At 52.1% G+C, this 22,833-nt stretch overlaps 3 protein-coding genes and 1 long non-coding RNA gene across 5 annotated transcripts in view; 2 read left to right on the top strand and 2 right to left on the bottom strand.

Annotated features, from left to right (window-relative positions):
* Positions 1–23: 23 nt before the first annotated feature.
* Positions 24–6,896, bottom strand: MOV10 (Mov10 RISC complex RNA helicase). The gene is made up of 22 exons (XM_042800152.1): positions 6,703–6,896; positions 5,478–5,574; positions 5,222–5,355; positions 4,891–5,129; positions 4,573–4,813; positions 4,212–4,328; positions 3,952–4,105; positions 3,726–3,880; positions 3,416–3,592; positions 3,191–3,338; positions 2,932–3,093; positions 2,748–2,851; positions 2,436–2,533; positions 2,230–2,349; positions 2,043–2,145; positions 1,746–1,869; positions 1,474–1,665; positions 1,266–1,340; positions 1,046–1,171; positions 840–928; positions 606–727; positions 24–498 (listed from the first exon to the last, which is right to left on the bottom strand). Exons 1-21 carry the CDS (start codon positions 6,834–6,836, stop codon positions 613–615), a joined length of 2,904 nt encoding a protein of 967 aa, XP_042656086.1. The 5' UTR covers positions 6,837–6,896; the 3' UTR covers positions 24–498; positions 606–612.
* Positions 6,897–7,497: 601 nt separating this feature from the next.
* Positions 7,498–17,731, top strand: LOC116960272. The gene is made up of 2 exons (XR_004406299.2): positions 7,498–7,627; positions 17,348–17,731. It is a non-coding gene; the product is annotated as an uncharacterized LOC116960272 (long non-coding RNA).
* CAPZA1 (capping actin protein of muscle Z-line subunit alpha 1) lies at positions 9,464–20,914 on the bottom strand. Its single transcript, XM_042800155.1, has 10 exons — positions 20,848–20,914; positions 15,966–16,029; positions 15,655–15,706; positions 14,754–14,817; positions 13,330–13,536; positions 12,834–12,913; positions 12,311–12,389; positions 11,753–11,824; positions 11,056–11,118; positions 9,464–10,487 (listed from the first exon to the last, which is right to left on the bottom strand). The coding sequence occupies exons 1-10, from the start codon at positions 20,884–20,886 to the stop codon at positions 10,347–10,349; spliced, it is 861 nt and encodes a 286-aa protein (XP_042656089.1). The 5' UTR covers positions 20,887–20,914; the 3' UTR covers positions 9,464–10,346.
* Positions 20,572–22,833, top strand: part of ST7L (suppression of tumorigenicity 7 like) — a 20,408-nt gene continuing 18,146 nt past the window's right edge. The window contains exons 1-2 of one of the 2 annotated variants that reach the window (XM_042800153.1): positions 20,572–20,668; positions 22,114–22,196. In XM_042800153.1, coding sequence (XP_042656087.1) covers positions 20,605–20,668; positions 22,114–22,196 — 147 coding nt within the window. In that variant the 5' untranslated portion in view covers positions 20,572–20,604. Of the gene's footprint in view, positions 20,669–21,024; positions 21,327–22,113; positions 22,197–22,833 lie in introns of those variants that run through there. The other variant, XM_042800154.1, reaches the window with a different exon arrangement.

The raw sequence follows: 22,833 nt of genomic DNA, 5'->3' as shown, positions 1-22,833 counted from the left end.
CAGGACGTGACGTGCATACACCATTTTTATCTAAACCTTTATTCCAGGGAAACAGAAGTGAAGTGTGCCAGCTCTCGGGCCAGGCAGCTGCCTGGCAGAGCAGCCCAGCCTGGGACCCTGCCTGCACCCCAGTCACCTGCCGCAGCAGCACGGAGCTCCCCTGCACACCCAGCGATGCTCTTTGGAGGCTGCCTCTCGCTTAAACCGGTCCTTGAACGGTGAGAGAGAACTGGCTTTCCAAGGATGTGTCAAAAACTTTAAAATGGAGCGTGGTCCTGCTCTGCAAGGGCTGCCCTGCAGTCTGGGCAGGGGGTCTTGGCTGGCAGTGGAGGCTGGGGGGATGCCCTTGCCCAGCGGGCTCAGCCCCATCCCCGCAGCGTGGCACGCTGAGCACCCCGGCACCGAGGCAGGGGAGAGCAGGCGGCTGCTGCAGGCCAGGGGCAGGCTGAGGGGTGCTGGAGCTCCACAGGGCTTCTCCTCCTTTCCCAGGCAGGTTTCCTGCAGAGAAACCCTGTGACAGAGGTGGCCCCTGGCTCGGGAGGGGACAGGCACCCCCTAAGCGTGAGCCCTGTCACCCCTGCTGCAGGCGAAGCCTCCCCGCTCACCTGGGTGCTAATTGCCGAGGTGCAGGGCATGGAGGTCGGCGGCGAGGCCGTCCTCGGCCGGGCTCTCGTCTTCGTAGGGGTAGCCCGTGCAGCCGCCCTCGTCCCTGCAGTACCTGAGGAACCTGTGGGTGCAGAGCAAGGGGCGAGTGGGCACTGGCCACGCTGGCGGCACTGGCCACGCTGCCTCCGGCCACAGGCACTCGCCAGCATCGGCCGCGGCGGGGCCAGGCTCACCTCTGCCAGTGGTGGTCCTTGCTGAGCACGGCCGGGTTGCCCACCACGATCAGCAGAGCCTTAGCCCTGGTGATGGCCACGTTGAACCTCTGAAAAGAGAACACGAGTGAGGCCTCCCGGCCCCCTCCCCAGCCCCAGCTGGGTGCCGGCAGCTCCAGTGAGGGGGGGTGCCGAGGGAGCGGGGTCTGCTCGGCGCAGCGCCGTACCTTGGGGTTCTTGAGGAAACCCAGCTTGAAGGTCTGGTCGAGCTGGAGGTACTCGCTGCAGCTGCGCACGGTGGAGATGAGGATGACGCGCCGCTCCTGGCCCTGGAACTCCTCCACGGAGCCCACCTGGGGTGGGGAGAGCGGGTGAGGGGCCGGGGGGCACCCCCCCGGGGCTGGGGCTGGGGGGGGAGGTCCTCTCCCCCCGTGCCCAGGACCGCACCTTCAGCAGGCTGATGTCTGGCAGCGCCCGCAGGACGGGGTCCAGGGAGGTGATGGCTTTTCGGATCTTCTCCACCTGGGGGGCGGGAGGGGGGGCACACAGCACAGTCCAGCCGCCACAGAGCTGGCCCCAGGTGCCAGCCCCGGGGCTGCCCCTCTGTCCCAGTGCCCCCCGTCCCCTGGGGACAGCAGAGCCGTGCCCCCCTCACCTGCTTCCTGTAGGGAGAGATGATGCCGACCTCCTTGGGCGAGACGGGGGGGCAGCCCCCCTTGCCCTGGCTCTGCAGCAGCTTCTTGAGGTAGTCGACCAGCACCTCGATCTCAGCCGTGTTGAAGAACGAGGGGCTCTTGGCCTCTCTCCGGTCTTCCCCACAAACCCCATGGAAGATGATGGGGAAGCCCTGGGGGTGGAGAGCGTCGGGCTCTGCTCCGCCTGCGGCTCAGGGCTCCCCCCGGCCCCCTCCTTGCTGCCCCCCCTCACTTTTTTGGGAAGCTCCTCCCAGGCGCAATACAGACTCCGGACGTCGAGCCCGTTGCTCTCGCAGGCCTTCAGCTCGCTGTCGTAGAAGAGCTCGTTGGGGATCCTGAGGATGGCCTCGTGGGACCTGGCAGAGGCAGGACAGCGCCCGGGCTGGGTGTCCCCTCCCGGGTGCCGTGTGCCCGGGACAGCGGGCGCGCTCCCACCTCCGGCACCGCGAGGCTCTGGGGTGCAGGCACAGACCCTGCACCCAGCCGCGCTCAGCAGAGCCGCCGCATCCCTGCCCGCGCCCGGCCCCACCTGTAGTTCCAGAGCAGTTTGGTGACGAACTGTGGGTCGTATCCCCCGCTCGACTTCTTGTACAGGGGGTTGTGCAGCATCAGCCTCTCCAGCAAAGAGGTGCCTGCGCCCAGCGAGACCCCGTGGCTCCCCGCAAGGCTGCTCGGCCCCCGGGTGCCGGCAGCGTCCCCCCTCCCTCCCCACTCACCCAAACCATGCTCCATGGCCAGTGGCGACCTCAGGACGGGGCCCAGCTGCTGGGGGTCTCCTGCCAGCACCAGCTGCCCCCCGTTGGGGTTGGTCTCCTGGTCCATGGCAGTCAGGAGCCCTGGGTGGAGGGAGGGCTCAGCAGGGGGGGGTCCCTGGGCCGTGCAGGGATGCTGGTCCCCGGGACAGCAGCCAGGCACCACTCACCCGTGATGGCGACCACGCTCTCCGGCTCTACCGCCTGGCCGCACTCATCGATGAAGACGTGGGAGAAAAACCCTGGGGGGAAGTTGGCTGACGCCAGCCTGGGGGAGAGGTGGAGTGAAGCTGCCTCAGCATCCCTGCCCCGGCTGGCCATCCTTCCCTCCCTTACATCTTCTTCCTCCAGCAGAGGAGGGGTCCCCCCTGCTGCCCTCCCCCCCCGCTTGCCCCCCAGCAGGGCTGCCCTCCCGGCCCAGCTGCAAGGCGCCCCTGGGTCCACCCGCCGCGGGGGGTGGGGACAATCCCAGGTCCTCTGACCTTCCCGCTGTCACCAGCGTGGTGATGAGGATCCGGTAGCGCCTCAGGTGCTCCTTGCTCGGGTACACGTAGCAGCTCTGCTCACCGTCCCAGTTGCAGCAGGGCTGGAACACAGGCGTTCGGTGGGATCCTGCTCTCCCCAGGGGCCGCCAGCCCAGACGTGCCGCGGGGTGCCAGGACCTACCCTGATATCGGGGGGCACCTCCTGGTAGCTCCTGGAGCTGGCGATCAGCCTGTAGATGTGCCGGGGGGCGATGTCCTTGATGAGGCGCTGGCACAGCAGGTCTGCGGCACTGTTGGAAGGGGCGCAGGCCAAGATCCGGGCGTCCTTGAAGCACGTCCATACCTAGGTGGGAGGGAGGGTGACGGGGTGAGGGCCCGGAGCCCCAGGGGCTGGGCTGGGCAGCGCTGCCTGCGGCTGGACCCCAGCACCAGCCACTCACCTGCTTGATGGCCTCTACCACGGTGACCGTCTTGCCAGTCCCGGGGGGGCCGAAGATGAGGTATGGGGCTGGCCTGGACATCCCTGTCACGATGTGTGTCACGGCTCTGCACTGCTCCTCGTTCGCCTCTAGCTTGCGGTCGAACCACCTGCGGGAGCCGAGGCTGAGTGGGCCAGGTCCCCGTCCCCCCCCGTCCCCTCCCATCCCGCAGGCACCGGGACTCACCGGGGCTGGAAGGTGCCTGAGAAGAGGGACTTGTGGCAGGAGGCGGAGGGGAAGAGGAGGCTGGACAAGCCGCGCTGCATGGCCAGGGCTGCAGCCCGGTGCTCCACCTGCAGTGGCAGCCGGCCGAAGGTGAACGTCACGTCGAACTTCAGGTTGTTCACAAACTTCTTCAGCAGCCTGGGAAGGAGCGGCGTGAGCAGGGCGCGGGGATCCTCCCGCACGCCTGTCCTGGCCCTTCCCAGCCTGCACCCAGCCCTCGGCACGTCCGAGCGGGGCTGCGGGGGCCCTGCCAGCCCCGGACACCACTCACTTGGAGGAGAAGCCCAGCCTGACCTTCTCCAGCTCCACGCCATGCACGTAGCCCTTGTACTGGACGAGTGGGGAGTGGTTCCGCTCGCTGCTCAGGTGGGCAAAGAGGTGGTCCCCTTTCAGCACGGACGGGCGGTTCTCGGCCACGCCGGGTACCTGTGCCAAACCGCTGGGGTGATGCCGGGCACCCCGGCAGCCCTCCCGCCCCCCCGACATCCCCTACGCACGTCGAGGACCAGCAGCGCCCTGTCCTGCACCATGGACACGTCCTGCATGTCGTAGCGCCGGATGTCCACCTCCATCTGGATCTCCTCCAGGTGCAGCAGCAGCTGGAACTTCTTCTGGTAGTTCCCAGGCTGCAGAGGGGCCTCCAGCAGTGACCTGCGGGCAGCCGGGACGTCACCGTGCCGTGGGGACACCGCGGCCACGGGGCAGGGGGTGGGAGGCGCAGGGCCGGGCGGTGTTGCCCCCACCCCTCAGCACTCACCGCATGGCAGCCCAGCTGGAGCTGGCGTTGGGTCCCAGCAGGATCGTGTCCTTGAGGCTCTTTGGGTACTTGTAGGTGCCCAGAGGGATTTCCCTCTCCAGTTCGTTTTTCAGGGAGCTGGGTGGAGGGGACAGCAGTGCTACAAGAACTACAGAGCCGGGCTCCCGCCCGGGCTGCAGCCACCTGGCAAGCAGGGTGTCCCCAACCTCCCCAGTGTCCCCAACCTCCCTGTCACCAGCCATCACAATGGGATGGAGCACTGTGCTGGACAGCCGGCTCCCAAGGGGCTGAGCCTTGTCCCAGCTGGAGGAGAGGCCGGGGCCCTCCGCGCAGGATGGCAGCGGGTGACCCTGCCACGTACCTGTCAGGGGGGATGCCATCCTCGGTGATGATGGTGACAGGGTGCTGGAGGTTGGCCTGGTAAGGCTGGAAAGGCGCCGAGGGCCCCAGGTCCTTGGCCAGCTGGCTCTCGGCGACGGCGGCGATGAAGCGCCCGATGCTGAAGGGCTCGTCCGGCTCCTTGGTGAACTCGAAGACCAGCACGGCACGGAAGTACCCATTGCGGGGGGTCAGGCACCGCACCTGGATGGGGTACGTGCTGCCTGCGTGGCAAGGAGGAGAGCTGGGTCCCGCACCTCCTCCGGCGGGGCAGGGAGCGGGGCAGGGGACGGGGCCCTACCTGGGTGCAGCACCAGGGACTGGCCCTGCGTCGCCCCTTGATCGTCCACGAAGGAGAGCTCCCGCAGCCGCTGGCGCGGCTGGCACTGCCGCAGCGTCACGGCCTCTGCCCCGCGGTTCTGCACCAGGATGGTGACCGTCCGGGGCTCGCTGGGCACCACCGGGAAGCGGATGTGCCCGTTGCCCTGGTCGTGCTCCGAGACGATCTCGACCCCGTGCTTCCCGCAGATGAACTCAGCCCTGTGGGAGGGAGGGTCAGGCTCTCCCAGCCGGGGTGGGGGGTCCCCAGGGCTGTGCCGGGGCAGGCGTGGGCAGGGTGCTGCTGCTCGTACCACTTCTTGGCACGGCTCTGGGGCACTCGCGGACTGGAGCTGGGCTGCTGCCCTGCGGCAGACGTGGATGCCAACTCCTTTGTGTTTGCTCTGGGTCTCCGGTACTGGTCTGCCACCACCACGCGCCTCTTCTCCTGCGAGGAGCAGCCAGCATCAGCGTGGCCCCGGGGTCCTGCCAGGGCCTGGGGGCTCCCGCAGGGCCAGTCCCGGTGGGCACAGGAGCTGCTGCATTGGCCCGGCCCGGGGCCTCCCTCACCTTCCTGAAGTGCACCCACTCCCTGTGCACCTGGGCCTGGTGGGTCACCTTCAGCGCGTACAAGATGCAGGAGAAGGTGGGCAGTTTTGTATCAGTCCTGCACAGCCAAGGGAGAGAGGTTTCAGCGTGGGACGGAGCACGGCTGGGCTGCCGGGGCACCAGGAACTGAGTGGAGGCGAGCAGGAAGGGAGGGTGGAGCGGGGCACGGAGGCTGGGGTGAGGGGCACTCTGGTGACTCCCCTCTGCGCTGGGAGAGGAAGGTGTGGGGCTTTGCACTGTCCCACACAAATGTTACATCCCTGCAGGCCGCTCCAGCAACTCCGTGCTGTGGCATGGTTGTTCCAGCTGTGCCACGGCCGTTCCAGCTGTGCCACTGTCTGGCCCCGACAGCCATGCAGTCCCTGTCCCCAGCGCACAAGCAGCAGCAGGGCAGGGACGTGTCCCTGTCCCCAGATCCTTGACAGAAGAGGCTGTCCAGAGGGGTGAGCCCCCTGCACAGCCCCAGGGGCCGAGCCGCTGCAGACGTGGGCTCCTCCAAGGCACGGCCACTGCGCTCCCGGCAGCGATGCCGGCGATGCCTCCCCAGGCACCCCCCGCACCCGGGGGCATATCCTGCAGCCCGCCGGCGGGCTGAACCCCAGCTTTGCCAATGATTAACAGCGGTGACGTTGCACAACGGCCAGTGTGACCAGTGTCAGCGGGCTGAGGTGGGGAGCGTGGTGGGCAGCGGGTGTCCGAGGCCGTGCCCCGGCAGCTGCTGGGGGGGCCCGTGCAGCTGGGGAACATCCCAGCGGGGCTGCGGCGAGATGGAGGGGCTTGGGGGCACGCAGGGCCGGTGGCGGGGTGGGGGGGGGGGGGCAGCTCTGCCCCTCGCTGCAGCCACAGCCCAGCGGGACACCGGCTGCCCCAGCAATGCTGCTGCTTCCTCCGTGCCTGGGGACAGCGCGGCCCCTGCGTTTAGATTGAACTGGCCCAGGTGGTCCTTGCTGCTCAGGAAGCACAAGGCTCCTCCATCCCACCCAGGCCGGTGATGAAGGGGAGCCCCTGAAGACCCCACTTGCTCCCCAGTGCTGCCCTCACACCCAGCTCCTGGCCGGCGCTGGCTTGACACCCCATGTGAAGCCCCAGCGATGGTGGCCGGGTACTGGTGATACTGGCCGGGGGCCCGATGCTGGCCGGGGGCCCGATGCTGGCCGGGGGGCCGGGTCTGGCCGAGGACTCTCACCTGCCCCGAAACTCCTGGTTGTAGATGCTCCGCAGCGTGTCCCGCCGGCTCTCCTGCTCCCGGCCCGTGTCCCGCAGGAACTGCACGAACTGATCCCCCCACCGCCGGGTCTCCGCCACGCTGAACCGCGGCATGGCTGAGCCGAGCCGAGCCGAGCCGTGCCGAGCCGGGCTGAGCCGGACTGGGCTGGGCAGGGCTGGGCTGGGCTGGGCTGGGCTGGGACTGGCCCCGCAAGGAGAAACGAAAGCGAAAGGGGCCGTGCACCCTGCGGGCCCGCCCGCCCGCCCGGGGCTGGGGGGGGCCGGGGGCGGCTCCTGCCCGGCGCCTCTGGCCCCGCAGCATCGCCCCGCGCCCGGGGCACCGCACCCCACGGAGGGGCCCGGCCGCGGGGGCCGCGCGGCCACGGGAATTGCCCTGGCTGCGTGTGGGGCGGCTGGGGCGGGGGGTGGCCCGGCCCGGGACCCCGGGGGGTGCCCCCCACCCCCCCTTGCAGGGCTGCCCCCGGGGTGAGGGCCACATGCCCGGAGCGGGCTGGGGGCTGCAGGCTGGGCAGAGCCGAGCTGTTGAGTGTCAACGCAGTGGGCTGGTTGTCACACACCCCACACACCCCCCACCCCCCCCACCCCCCGGCCCTGGCAGGAATTGCCCCCGGGGAGGGAGAGCAGGGGCTGCTGTCGGGCAGGAGGAGCCCAGGTGAATCGCTGCACCCACTGATGGGGGGCAGGAGCTCCCACGGCTGCTCTATAAATAGGGCAGCTGCAGGAAGAGCTGCTTTCTCGGTCTCTGCCTCTGATTTCCTGTGCTTTTGCCCTCCAGCCTGCCCAGCTGGGATGGTGGTCCCTGTCCTGCTCATGTAAAGCAGCTCAAGACCCTGGGACTGCTCACCCTGCTGCTTTTGCTTTGTCTGTGGCCCAAGGATGTTGGGGTGAGTCTGCTCTTTTCCCTGGGGCGGCTTTTCCTCTGCCCCAGGCTCTGCTAACAGCCCCGCTGTCTGGAGGTGGCTGATGGACTGTGGTGGTGTAGGGCCCCGTTGTGGGAGGGCTCTGAGGCTTGAAAAACGGGGGTGGTGCCTTTGGAGAAGTTGCTTGTAGGTCTTTCTGTCATGCGTTGCAGGCAGAATCGTGGAGCTTTAAGCTTAGATTTTACAACCAGATAGGAAAGCTCTTTCCTTGGTGGTCAGCTGAGTAGCCCGGCTGCTGCCTCTGGGCTGGCAGGGACCCGGCCTGCAGCCCTGGGCTGGCTTTGCCTTCCCTGGCTCCCCCAAGCTGCCGTACCTGCTCGCTGATTCACCTGGGACAGGCTTTGGCTCGGGCTCACTTGACCAGGGCCAGCCCAGGATATACATTGCGCTGGGGCTGGCCTCAGTCCCCGGTGAAGCCTCTGGTCTCCAGCAGACAAGAGCTGATGGCTTCAAGGATTAAGATGCCTCTGGGCATGTGTCACTGCTGGGCTGGCATTGTTTAGTCCCCAGTGGCCCCGAGTCGTGCCAAGTGTTGCTTTTCCAAGGAGTGGGGAAGGGGCTGGGACTGGGATAGCTGGGCCGGCTGGGGAGGCAGAAGGGCCGGGAGGTGGCAGGGAATGAGTCAGCCCAGGGGACGATTAGCTAAAGATTTGAAGGCCAAAGAGATAGAAACGGTCCTAAGTCTGGAACAAGTGGCAGTGAACCACTCGCAGTGTAACCAACCCCGGGGCCAAGACTAGCCTTGAGGCAGATAAAAGCTCCGTGGTGTGCAGAGCCTTATCTCGGCCCCGCTTCGGCTTCACATTCCTGGAATTGCTGCATCGATTGTCTGGATGGGACTGGGGGCCGTGCACCTGAGGTGCTCATCCACACAACCTTTCATCTCCTCCGGGTGCCGCGGGCAGGGAGCAAACCCTTCCTACAAACACCCGCCGGCAGGAGCCCTGTCCTTGAGCCCTCTTTGCACAGCGGTTACTGTCTGACGAGCTGAGAAGAGGGGAGGTAGGTGTAGGCACAGATGATGAGTGCAATAACCTTGTCTGCTGTTTTCCCCGGGGTGAAGTGCTTCATTAGAGCCCTATGACTTTTTTTTGTCTTAAATTTGAAAGTCCTCAGACCTCCAGTTCCCAGGTCTGTGTGCCAGGGCGGGAGCATCACCTGTGGGCCTGCAAGCAATGCCACCCCTGCTTTCACCCGTTACCTGCAGCTCAGCCTTCATCAGGAGCCAGAAGGGAGACCATGAAAGGACAGACACAAGTGGCTTTAAAACAAAGACCGGTGTATTTCTAGACTATTTGATACAGAGGATGCCTGGAGGATGAATGGTCAGTCTCAACAGCAAATACAAATATATTTTATTTAGACAAAACTTCTCACAAAGGACAGACACACTTATTTTGTGGTATTACTGTGCAAAACCTGAAGTGTAATGCACAGGCAGTCCCATCCCTATCTTCCCACCCCCTTTCTTTGTGTATTTAAAATAGGAAGACACTAACCAGTTTAAAAACCAGAACCTGCAAGAAGTCCCAGTGATTATCAAGTGCAAACGAAGCAAAGTGAGTTCACCAAAGGGGTTTCATCTTGCAGTGAGTCCACGTTCCCAGTTCTGACTGAGAAAGGCATATGCCTGCCTCTTCAGCCTCCCTTCAAGAGAAACGGGCAGGACTGCCATTTCTGATTTTACAGAAGAAAAAATGTGATGTAGAGCAAGCATTCAGAGAGCAATGAAGAGATTAATTCCAAAAACCCCTTTAAGTATGACAAGAAACTGGCCACAATTGAGACAAAATGGAAAGGTTTTTTTCTCTCACTTTGGTGCAAGTTTATTTATTTTGTACACTATCCATCCATACACCTGCGATACAAATTCTATGAACCTGCCACAAAGCATTAAAGCACAACATACCTATTATTCTGTAGACATTTGCATTTTCAACCACCATCCAGACTACATGGATCAGCAGCGATTCAGCTGACGAACTTGTAGTTCTGTAAAAATGCAGATGTCTGATAACCATACATATATGAGGGAGGGGAGAGCAAAAATGTTCGCTTTTAGGGAACATGGCTCAAATCTTCAGATTAAAAAAAAAAAAAATTTCCCTGGAAGAGCTGGCTGTGTAGGGATTTCTGTGAGGGATAGATGCTGTAAACTCATTTCATGTAGTAAAATCTACACCTGCAGGCTTTTTGCTTTGTGGAGGTCAGTAATAAGGATACAGGAGGACCTACAGTCTTTTGCATTTATTAATTACACCTTGCAGCATAGCGCCTTGAGCTGTTGGCAGATTTGACAAACTTACTGGAGTACCTGGAGTGCTGCGGATGGGTGAAGGGAATGCTCTGCACCCTCAGCTGTATTTGTAATAGGGCTTTTCCAGCTAGGAAGTTTTCCAACCAGTACAATCAGCAATTGAGAACAGCTATACTTCTGAACCATGACTGTGGCTTAATTAAAATGACCTATCAGTAAATGCAGTCACAACAGGAAGTTTATGCGGCAGGAAACACAAAACACAAAGACAACACTATTTGTTCCACAGTTCTCTCTGTGGCTAGAAAACCTGTTAACTTCGAAAGCCCTAGAAAAATGCTGCACTGGTTTAGAAACCATCTACTTGGCATAGGACCACATTTGTTTTTTGCACGCAAACATTTCATAAACCTCCTTATTTCTGCATTAAGCATTCTGCATTTCTTTGCCGATCTTGTAGCTGAGGATTTTGTTCCAGTCGATCTTGGTGCGGGTGACGGGCAGCTGCCGGCGTAAGGCTTTGAAAGTGGTGTCTGACATGGTCTGGTAGTTTTCACTGATTGCTGTCTGCAACGGCAAGTCGATTCAGTTACAACAGGGAGAAGATACTCTAGAAAGCATGACTTTGTGTTAAAGCCACAAAACCCTTTCTCCAGGCGAAGGCACACTACTAACTACATTAATAATGCAGGCACCCGCGTGTGTGCAAGCACAAGGCTTTCTGTTAAACTCCCCCGTGGATGTAGCAGCGTCTCCTTAGGTGTTTCACTGCCTTATCTGTATTGAGTCTCCTTGCACACAGGCTGGGACAATGTAAAAGGCTGTCAAGCTGTCACACAAATTTCCTCTTCAGTATTTTTAGCTTTCACAGAGGAAAACATTTAGACTCACCCTTCCATGCTTGTTCCAGGCACCATTTGCAACCCTTTGAAATAACTACATAGCAAACTTGATTATTAATTACATGTAGCTCTACAACTATATTATTCAAACAAATACTGCTGCCCTTTTCTAAGTAATTCTTACAGTTGATACCAGATTCAGCCAGAAACAGAATTAGAGGTCAAGTTTCCATTAACAGTAAATGGAGACTGATATGATTCCATGAGATTTGTTTAACTATCATTGATCTTACCTGGTACTCGTTTTCTGCATTTTCTATTATCTTAATAAATTCCTTAGCTGTCTGGACATCACTCTACAAAGGGGAAAAATAATTTTTTATATGTTTAAGAGCAACTTACGGAAGTTAGACAACAGATTTCTTCTTAAATGATAGGCTGAGTATAGATGAAGTGGATAACACCAGCAGTTTCCACCTCATGTTTGTAGCTGGGATCCTTTCACTCACTGTGGGTGTCTCAGTGAGGTTCAAGACTGAGGCATGGACTGGCCAGAACTTGGGCTGCAAACTGAAACAGGACTGCACCCTAGTGAGCAAAAGGGAAGATGACCTTCACGGTATAATTAAGGGTTTTGTGACTGTTGCTTCATCTACCATAGTACAGGATTTCTTATTTTCCCTTAGTACACTGCTCTTAGTGATCATCTCCCTTGTGTATAGACAGAAAAGCATATTCTGCCCTCTTTTACTGAAACTTGTAAGAATAGCTTTCCAATAGAGACCGTACTTTCTAACACAGTCTAACTTTGAGCAGTTGAGAATCTGGGTTTCCCATGTAACTCCGAACACTACAACTACACTGACTAGGCACCCTAAAATTACATTACTTTAAAGTCAAGAGAATGTAGTCACAGAAGTGCATGCTTCATGAGATGTTTAAGAAACAAGAGAGTTGCTTTATCGTAACAAAATCTTTTAGCATACTTACTGAAACCTGTACAGAGTCCTGGATATCTTTATGACTAACCAGCTGAACATTGCCATCTTCATAATAGTGGACCTGAACAAAGAGACAAAATGCAGGTTATCATTAACACTCATTTTATAATCCCTAGAGCCCCCAAATGCTACCAGAATGGCACAACAGCATTGTTATGCCAGTCTTCTCTGCTTACGTGGAGACTAAAAGCAGGATGGATTTTCTAAAAGGTTTCATTCTTTGTCAAGACTGTTCAAGATTATGTTAATGCCTAGAGTTGAAATAAGAGCAATTATAAAAGAATTCATGGTATAGGTTTTAGCTCTACAAAGTGAAGCAGACTTGGAGGCACATAGGGTAACGCTATATAATAAACCACAGGCCAGATTGTAGATGATGTCTGAAACACTAGATTTAAGAATTAATTTCTTGAATTGTATAATTTAATAGCATCCTGACTTGAGAAGGACATTTCGGCTGTATCTCAGCATCTCGTTCTGAGTCAAATACATTTGTGTAAGAGAAGCACAATGCAGCTTCTGTTATTGCCAGAAAAAAGTCGCTCACCTGGATTTTGAGCACTGCAGCCACTTGAGCTGTTGGTGGTGTGATGGTAAACTTCCATTCTGATCTCCAACGACCGTTCCTAAAAACAATCAAAGCATGAAAACTATTTCCAAACAGCTCCAGGAACAAAAAGCAGCAAACTAACATGAGCAAGTTGTTTCTGCTGTTGTCTTATGACCAGTACTGCAGTGCCTTACATGGCATTGAATTACAGTTCTGAAGCACAGCTGCACACAATGCAGCTTCAGTACAGACTAGCTCCAGCGTACTTGTGCTCTGGAATACCTAAGGGGTATATATCTACCTCTGATAATGCCCTTCTCCCTGGGTAGGTCACCGAGCCACACTGAAGGCTCTGGGAAAATGCCAAGGGGGCCGCAAGGCAAACAGACTACAGAATGAGAAGCAGAACTTCTCAGCAAGCCCAGGACTACTTGCCCTTCAGAGTGTCAGGAGACAGAGAGGATGGGTTTGTTCAAGGACTAGTAAAGGAAGAAAATACACTGTGTTGAAATAGTCTTACCAGAAGTTTTTGGGCTGGAACTGGTGGCTCTCAATACAGGCAATAATTGTCTGCTGCCCATCTATAGATTTACCATAAACCTGTATTTAGAAAAAGAGTTAAAATGGCCCAAGAGCTGAGGAAAGTAATTCTTATTTTCTGTTCTTGGCAGCACTGTGGAGGCTTGCTATTGTGGTATCTCACTGGGAACCTGTACCACTAATTACATTGTCCAACGCCTCCACTTGCAGGCATGGGCAAATAATACCTCCTTTTTATTAACTGCAGGTGTTAAGGTGCTTGGCAGTCGTGACTCTGAAAACCGAGGTCTAATACATCTTCACCACTGTGTGCATACCAAGATATTTGCACCCTCTTTGGAACTTGTTATTCCAAAGTTAGCAAAAACACTAATGAGGATGGAGAATTCACACAGCACTGCCCAGCACAAAGTCCACTCAAGGTACTGACTGACACAGAGCAATGAACTTTCAGTGAAAGAAGAGGGATACTCAACAGTACAGAAGCCATTGGGGTAATGATCTTTCACATAAGCTCTCAGTGCACTGTCACAGGCATCTCTCCATTGTTTTAAAGCTGATTCCGTGTCCTCAGGCTGGGGGTCACTTGCTTCTTTCCTTAAATGATCAAACTTAAAAGAAAGTTTGTTTCTTGGATCTAAAAATCTGCCATTGCCCAGATCACCATGTTCTGTGATTAAGACCTGTAAAAGAAGTTAAGATATGTTTGTTTACGCTATTGTAAATGTGCTGGTTTGTGTTATTCCCTACTTAAACAGATATCAATGTTTCAATAGACTCTTTCATTGAGCATTAATATCACATCAAGAAACAAGGATTTTCAGTAATAATTTCAACTAAGAGTAGTTGTAGTGGGGGTGTAAACTCTGTCCTTCATAGCAGCCTTCTGTCCCAGAAACAGCTGTATTATAATAAGGTATATATTTAGCTTAAAGTTGAGCATCCTTACGATACAAACAGGTGGTTTTACTTTTAAAGTTATTTTGGCTGTTTTCCTTCCCCATTTCTAAAGGAAACAAAGAATTTTACTTTGGAATTTACCATTTATTGTCATGTTCCATGTTGCAATAGCTCTCCTTCTAGTTAAGATGGTATATAAATGTGGCTACTTCTAATATACACAAACTACACAGCCTTCCCTCTCCTTTGTCTTATTCACCATAATTCTCTGTCTTTTCAAACACTGATTTTTTTTTTTTTTTTTGACGGCTGTACTGTAACTTTCTCATGTCAAAGCTGTGGGCAGCCCTCTTAAAAATATCTGTCTCCCATGAACATATCTGGGACACCAGAAAAGCTAGGTCAGTACTTGGCTCAGAGAATTGAACAGATGGTCAGGCCAGCTTTCTGGCTTCTGTAGGACTTGCTGCTTGTTCTCAAAAAAAAAACCCCAAAAGAAAAAAACCTGTTTTGCTGGCATAGGGTGGATAGTATTAGATTGGTATCATCAAAGAAACCATACTTTTTTAGGATAGCTGGATAGGTGGGAATGGATTAAAGATGCAGAAAATCAGAAGGAAAATACTATTAAGAATCTACTAGCGACTGTCAGCAGGAACTGTACGCAGGTAGCAACGTAAGGATTTGTAAGTGAGCTTTAACTAAAGAGTAATCTTTACTCATTCATCCTCTAGAATTCCAGTGACTTCAGCATCGATCTTTACTTAAGGAACAATGAATTAGTTACCAGATAGTATCAGACAGAACTTTAAGAGAACATTTCATACATGCTGCTTCTATGAGAACAGAAGTTTAGTAATATAATGATGTGTGGGGGAAGGAGGAGAGGTAATAACTTGTGAGTAGAAGGAAACTAGTCAACATCTTGATGAAACAACATTTTTATTGTTTTTGCACAGGGTAGTAATACAAACCTCAAGTGTAAAAAGCTTTCTCTTACCTGATCATCATACCCTTCTATCTTCACCGGAGTGAACTGATCCATGTTATACTGTGCAAATGCACTGTTAAGAATTAAAAGAACATGAACTTTAGCTGTGCATACACATTTATTTGACTCAAGAGTAAGTACATGGTCTGATTTATATTACAGAAAATTTCAACTTTATTTGGCAAATAATACACACAAGCACTCTTAAAGGATTTTTCAATGCCTTTATTGACGATAGCTATAAAAACCCAGGGCTAAAGCCAGATTTATTTAGTGATGACCAGGAAAGTACAGAGTTCAAAAGTAGAACAGCAGGCAGCCTCAGGGCATATGAGCAAGCCAAGGCAAAACAGGAACACCCCAGCTACAATTTAGACAGCAGCAACGTAAACAACCGAGAAGAAAACAAACAATTTTCTTATGTAAAGACCTGCTGACATGTCACCTAGCTTGAAGTAAAATCTTAACAGCAAATGCTTGTATGCATAACCATCTTCTGATGAGACTGCGCAAGTAAACAAGATATTTTGAAAACTTTTTTTTTGTTTTGAGGGCAGTTCTTTTTCTAAACTTCAGCTAAGGATTACTCATCAGTATTTCAGGTTTCATTTGCTTTACAAATCATGCTTCAACAAGATCAGACAATCCTGCTGCTGCAGAGTTAAACTTTTTGGCAGAGTGCCTTCCTGTCAGTTTTATATGGCCTGCCTCTACAGCACAAATTCCAATTTAGGACTTTTTCAAAGAATCATCCATACCTTTCATTACGTATTTTGCTGGGCGGATAAGGAATTACAGAAGATCACACTCAATACAACAAATGGCTTGCTTTGTTACAGAATGATGGGTGTAAGAAAATATATGCATCTCTGATGGTAATTTAACTTGTGTTTGAAATATTAGTACTTACTGTGCTGCTCCTTCCCTGAGAAGATTGTCGTTGTTAAGCAATAACCGGACATCTGGAGAAGAGAGAGTTCAGGGAGGTTATTGGATTTTTTGATCAAATGCTTCTCTTCATGCATTTAATTTTCAACTGTACAAATGCAAACATTAAAATGATTAAATCATTTCATTAAGCATACATAGTCATAGAATGACAGCATGCTTTTCCCTTACCACTTCTTAACCTTAAAAGCAGTATGTTGTGATAGCCTTAGACTCTTATAATAGACAAAACTTGAAGGAAACACTATGGATCATTTTTCCTTATTTACTTACCATTGAATACTTCATTGAATTCTCCAGGGGGTGCATGAGTGATGAATTTTGCAGCTATACGCACCTACAATGAAGCAAAAAAGTAATTAAACTAAAGACAAAAGATAACTTACTGAGTTCATATATACCGCAACCTCCACTGAAGCAATTTGCCAACAAAACCAACTCCAACTGGGATAGGAAGTGCTGCATTTAGAGAAATCTATGAATATATTATCAAAATAGAAATAGTCTCAAAAGACCAGATTTTTTTCATTGTAACCAAGCAGAATAATTCCAAATGTACTCAGGAAGAAGTGCAGGGGCACCTGTAAAAATGTGAACTGTTCAACCTGCATAGTACTAACCTATTTAAAGAATACGAATGCTGCCTAGCCACTCTTTTTGGAGACATTCCTACCCGATGTTTTTTTCCTGATCCTTGCTAGTAATCAGAAACCTAAATGCCAAGGTATAGAAAGAGTAAGAAAGCACTGCAGTAAAAGTGACACCGTGACTAGATAGTAACCTACAGCACAACCACGTAGCTCAGGAGCGTCTGCCATGTATTGCAGGACACCGTGATTCTCTGTGATGCAATTTATTTGTTGCTGATGACTGGCTGAAGGAGATGCCACTGCTTCACAGCAAACAGTGTGTGAAGGATGAGAGGTTGATCCCTCTAGAAATGGAGCAGTAAATCAATTACATCAACTGCCACGGGACTGCTTCCAGGGTTAATTATGCCTCAAGGACTCTGAAAAGCCACTGATGTGCTCAGAGTGCAGAAGGTGGTATGGGCATACAAAGTAAAAAGCTGGGAACTGACAGAAATGGAGGAGGTGATGGAAAGTGCCAGAATGAACCGCAGAAGTCAGACAGAGCCTCCAAATGAAACCATCCAAATTTCAGCAGATGCTGGGTTGGGTTGGTTTTTTTTTTTTTTTTTTTTTTGTTTTGTTTTGTTTTGTTTTGTTTTGTTTTCTTTCCCCTTGATCCTCTAATGTTGCCCTGGTCACTTCTAATCCTGAGCAGTAGACACATCACCCATGCCATTCTGTGGCACATTACTTCTCTGCTCTTGAAGTAGTATTTTATTGGAAACTGTACTGTAGTGCAGCCATGAACTGTCAGAACCGTGGAAGAATTCAGGCTTGTGGAACTGAGTGGTACAATAGCTAACTGAAAAGGCCAACTGTAAGGAAAATACCTGAACGTCTGCAAACTTTGCAGCTGGAAAAGAAAAACCCATTCTATTCTAAAAAGTAATAAAACTGCACTGTGTTCTGAAACCCAATATACATGTCTTGCATTGTTAGAATTTAGGTGGTCTAGGTATTGATTCTGCTGAAACTAGTAAGAGTTTATGGTTTTCACAATCAAATCTTTTATGTTTTTTACAGGGCCAAAGGGAATAGAATCATCTTGGAAGACTTGAAATAAGAAACGTCACAAAATTAAACCTCTCCCTCTGAGTAATAAAAATGTCACATTTCTTCCAATAAGCACAGCTAACAAAGCTGTGCAATGAGCCCTTCTTGCTCAACTAGACATGTATTGAAGATGACTGCAGAGCAGTGCTCATTACAACTCTGATTACTGTTTCTACTTCTCATTTTGAGTAGTGAAACAAAGGAGTGTGTATATATCCAGCTACTTTAACTGAGTTACTGCCAGAGCTGTAAATAACTTGCTTCTCTCAGTAGTCTTCCCCATTTTAATGAGAAATTGTTTGTCACATGATTTAAAGCAAGCAATTAAAGGAAATAAACAGCTTTCCAAACAAAGGGTATGTTGCATTATTCCAACAGTATGAAGTAACAAATCTGCCTTAACTGGATTGAGCTTCAGATAAAAATAGATTGTATTCCAAATTAGCATCTATTAAAAAAAAAAAAATACATTCTTCATGCCTTAAGTGATTATGCAATACAAATGAAAAAACTAGAAAGTCAGTAACTTGTGTAACTGATACACTAGAGAACATCAAACCATTTTCTCCTAATTTTCTGCTTTTAGATAAGGTCAGTAAGTATACAGCAATTCTAAAAATGCAGCACTTACTGTTAGTGAAAATTTTCACTATTTAATGAACTGTCACTAGGACACATTGCTGCCATAATGTTGTTAGATTTCACTATCCGAAATCTTGGATGGTGATGAAGATAATCTAGCAGTAATTAAGAGGGACACTGCTGCTTGATATCCTCTGTGGACTTTGCTGAGAACCAGTCCTATATGGCTGAAAGACTTCTGAAACGACACCGTGTGCTTTTGTAAGCAAGCGCTAAGCACGAGTGCAGGCATATCACTGTGCTAAAGCGCCTGCAAGTATGGACCACTTTGTGCCACGCTGCCGCTCAGTGGGAAGACTGCATGAGGATGCATCCTGCAAATTAACTCCCCAGATGAATAGATTCCCTTTTATAAGGTGCTTCAACATATGGAAAAATAAGACGCCTAAAACCCCATAAAATTTAGTATCTTATAAATGTATGCAACACTGCTGTGGCTGCAGAACTGTACCATACGTGGAACCGTCATAAAAGTGACCACTGTTTTAACAGGTTTTTAGATCAATGTATTCTCATAAATAGATCCTTGTGAAAAAAAACCCCAAATATTACAGGAGAGATTTTTACAGTCTTCTACGGATTCTTCCACTTGGGAGGATGAACAAAATTAAAACACAGAACGGACTCTGCATTTAAATCAAATGTTACCACAACAACAGCCATAAACACCACAAAAGCTGCAAGAGAAAAGTGTTTACTTTTACAAAGTATCCCTAGCCCTGCCTCTCTTCTGGAGTAATAAAATACAAAGCATTTACGTCAAAGTATCGAAATGGGGAGTGGAGTGCAGGACACAGTCTGCTGAGCAATTAATTCTAAATGCCAAGCATTTGAATTGCTGTCATTTTTTAGAGTTGTTTTGTTTCAAAGTGGTGTCAGCACAGTGGCAGGATGTTCATTTGCAGAAGTGCAAAAATAAGACTTTCTGCGAACCGACCTACTTCCTGGCCATGGTTGCCATTTCAGGTAGCTCTGCAACATGCTAGCAAAATTAACTTCCTGCTTCTAAAATGGGGAAAGTTTCTGAGGGAAACCGCTCAACCATTCGTTTAAGCTGGCAATAATGGCAGCACAATGAACTTCAGTAGACAATAGGGTACACTGCAGTAGACTTTAAACTAAAATACATCCCTTAGCTTACCTGAAATATGCCTATAGAGAATAAAGAAGTGAGGCTGGGGGGGGATCAGATGAATTAATGTTGTTGCTCTATTGATTTCTTTCTTTGCCTTATCTTAAAGCACTGACAAACTCAGACTTAGAAAAGGAAACATATATAAAAGTTCTAAACCTATCTGAACAGTTATAAAACGGATACTATGCTAAATCTTTGCTGCATGTTTCTTTTTCAGATCCTCATTTAAGATTATCCTTTTCTACCTGCGCTAGGCATGCCTGGAGCTACTTTAAACTGCATCCAGGTTGCCTAAGCTGGGACATCAAGTAGAACGTAGGCTCTGATTTCAAGCAAAACCCACCTACTCTGCCAAATAATGTTCTTGGGCACATGCAGTTCTGAAGAGCCTCTTCTTGAGGGACAAATCTTCCCCACAAGTGCTTTGAAAGAATTACAGATTTCAGGTGAGTGCAGCGGGAGGAGGAAAAAAATGCCTAGTGACCCCAGGCTCTTGCAACACTGACTCTCATTCCCAGACTAAATAGCTAGCCTGGATGTAAGCCAGCAAACCGGGACCCCAGTTTTACTTCCAGCTCTTTAGGGACTTGCTAGATTACCAAAAGCAATTTACTTCACCTCCTTCACTCTCAATCCTGTACCACCACAATGCCCAAGATACTTTAATTTTCACATCAAATACAAAGATAACCCCAATTTTAGCACTTCAAATGAAATCTAGCCAAATGACATCAGGTAAAATATTTTATACACCACTGGATAGATTTCAGTTATGTACTGAAAATCATATGAATTCTGTTTGGGAACACTCATTTCAGACAACGATTATGTCATCTAAAATATTAACTAAAGGATGAATGACACCTTTAACACTCTATCTGCCTGTTTCACAATGAATGGTACTACCACAAAGCCAAAACTCACAGTTTAAGAGAAAAGTTAAAGCAGGCTCCAGACTCATAGGATCCCTGAAGATGCGTGAGTCTTAACACCCCCTCCAGAACATTAAGAAACAAAGCAAAAAGCTACATGTAATATTTTGATGATGTAAGGAAGAGTAACGGTGCATTTTTAAACTACCGTTTGTAGGTAACTAGTGTTGCCTAGCAGAAGAGGTGATCTCTTCATTTGTTAAATGAAACTCAAGTGCTGCTTGCAAGACTGTAATTTTCCCAGATTCCTACACAAGAGGAGCAATCTGTTCGTTTCTCCCTTTCTTAAAATAAATATTGCTCTATTTGCTTCTGCTTAGTTCCTTCCACCCAGGGTAGTCTGCGGCATCTACATCAAAGTTACTGTCAACAGCCGGGGCAAGCAGAAGACGCGAAGACACGCTCTGAAGGTGGTTTGGAACCGCAGGGGCTGAACAGCGCCTTTTCAAGACGCCGCTAACTTTGCTGTCCTGGGAAAAGCAAGCCGAAGAGCAAAAACTGCATTTTCACGCAGGAAGATGCGCCGAGGCACCTCAGCCGCACCCAGGCAACACGGAAATCGCAGCGCAGAGCGTTGCGCTGGTGAGGACCCGCTGATCCCCGGCCGGCCGGCCTCTCGCCCGGGCAGCGGCGGCCCGGCCGCTCTCGGGGGGCGACCGGGTCCCAAACCGGCCCGGAGGCACCGGGCGATCGCCCCCCGCCCGCCGGCGCTGCGGGGCCAGCGGTGCCGGCCCCCCGCGGCCGGGCAGCCCCCTCCTTACCTTCTCCTCGTCCGACACCCGCTCCTCGAAGTCGGCCATTTTGGCAGCTCTAGCCCCGGCCCCGCGCCGAGCATGCCGGGAGCGCCGCGCGGGGCGCCGCCGCCGGAAGTGCCGTCGGCGCCATGCTGGCTGCGGGCAGAGGCCGCGCGGCGGCCATGGCAGGAGCGGGCGGGGCGGGGCGGGACACCGGGACGCGCCGGCCCCTGGCCGCGGGCTCGCCGCCCGTGCCGGCGGAGTTCGCCGCGCCCCTCCCCTCTCCCGGCGTGCCCCGGCGGCCGCCATGGCGGACAGCGGCGGGAGCGGGCGCGGGCCGCCGTGCCCCGGGGCGGCCGCAGCGCTGCGGCGCTGGGAGCGGCTGCGGCGGCGGGCGGCGGCGGCGGCGCCCTGGGCCCGCGGGCTGCTGGCGGCGGCCGCCGGGCTCGGCCTCTTCTACGTGGTGCTGCGGGTGCCGCTGCGGCTCCGGGACAGCCTGGCGGCCGGTGAGACGGGCCGGGCCGCGCCGGGAGGGGCGAGGGCGCGGCGGGGGGGTGAGGGCCTTGGGGCTGCCGCTGCGGGCCCGGAACGCCCGGGCCGTCCCCTCAGCCCGGCCCCCGCTGTGTCGCCTTCTCCCGCCGGGTCTGGGGACATCCCCCCCCCGGTTCTCCGCGGTGCCCCCTCGCTGCAGCCCGGGCCCCCGGGGCGGCTGGAAGGGGCCGAGTCCCCCTGCTCCGCTCCCGGGGCTGTCTCGTCGGGCCCGGAGGCTGATTTGGGGCGAATTCCAGCCCCGCGCCGGGCCCCCGTTCCCCGGCCCGGGCGGGGGGCACAGCTGGCGGGCAGTTTGGGTCGGGGTAGCGCTAAAAACCTGCAGTCCCGGCCTCGTGCTGTGAGTACCAGGAAGGGGAGGTCTGTGGAAAACGTGTGTTTGTAACACTGAAGATAAACTCGCGTAGAAACGGGATGTGCCGTTTTAGATTAAAATGAAAGAATACGTTAAAATGGCTTGTTGTGGTGCACCAGCCGTGAATATAGTTGAAACTGTCGGCTGCTTTGTCTAAGAACTTACACTGAATTTTTTAGATTGGGTATATAACCTAATTCACTGTCACAGGTGACTGCAAACTGAAGATACGGAAAGGATTCTCTAGCAAAGCAACATTATATGTAAAACTGCTGGGGCTATTTGGTATTATATATTTGCATAATATTTAACTTGCCACTGTTTAATAAAAAGCTGTTTGTGTTTTTAAGTTCTGTTTGTTAAGTCTTTGGTTTTGTTTCTCCCAACAGTGACTGTGTTCTTAAGCACTTTGACTCCGAAATTCTACTTTGCCCTTACAGTGACTTCATCTTTTATATCTGGATTGATATTTGTAAGTAGTCTGCTTTTATGGTTTTTAGACAACTTTAGTGCTTCTAAGATGCTTCCATTAGGGGTAAATGCAATTGGCTTTTTTTTGATCAGACTCTAGAGGGTGCATTTGTACTAGGGAGGAACTTGTTTAGTATTTTCTCTAATGTATTGTACATACTCTCTTGTTATGTGTTGTACTTTGGGGTGAGTAAGGAAAATAACTTGTGCCTATTTTAAGGAGGTATGTGTCCATATGGATGTATACATATATGTGTGTATACACATAGATACATTAAAAATGCAAAGTATACATGCAAACTCTGCAGACCTCAGTATAAAGATAACACTGAGATTTTTATCTCTTTTAAACTAGGTTTTTAAGAGTTTAGCTTCCCACAGTAATTTTGGAGGGCTTTTGTGCATGTGTCATGTAACTTTCTTAGCAACTTTGGTGTCAAAATGAGCCAATAATTCAGCTCGTCTTCAGATGACAGTGTGCACGGACATGGCTGACTTTGTACGAAACAAAAGGGGTCAGTTCTGCTAGCGCAGCTGTTTCTGCAGTGACAGTCATCTGAGCCTCATGCAGACCGTGGAACTATCAAAAAATCTTCTGAGTTAATTTTTATTTTCTGTATTAAAAGCTAAAGCAAATG

Source organism: Tyto alba, unplaced genomic scaffold, assembly GCF_018691265.1.
Source record: "Tyto alba isolate M040663 unplaced genomic scaffold, T.alba_DEE_v4.0 Super-Scaffold_30, whole genome shotgun sequence".
NCBI lineage: Eukaryota > Metazoa > Chordata > Aves > Strigiformes > Tytonidae > Tyto > Tyto alba.
The sequence above is the reverse complement of the archived record's forward strand: the minus strand, read 5'-3'. Positions and strand labels throughout refer to the sequence as shown.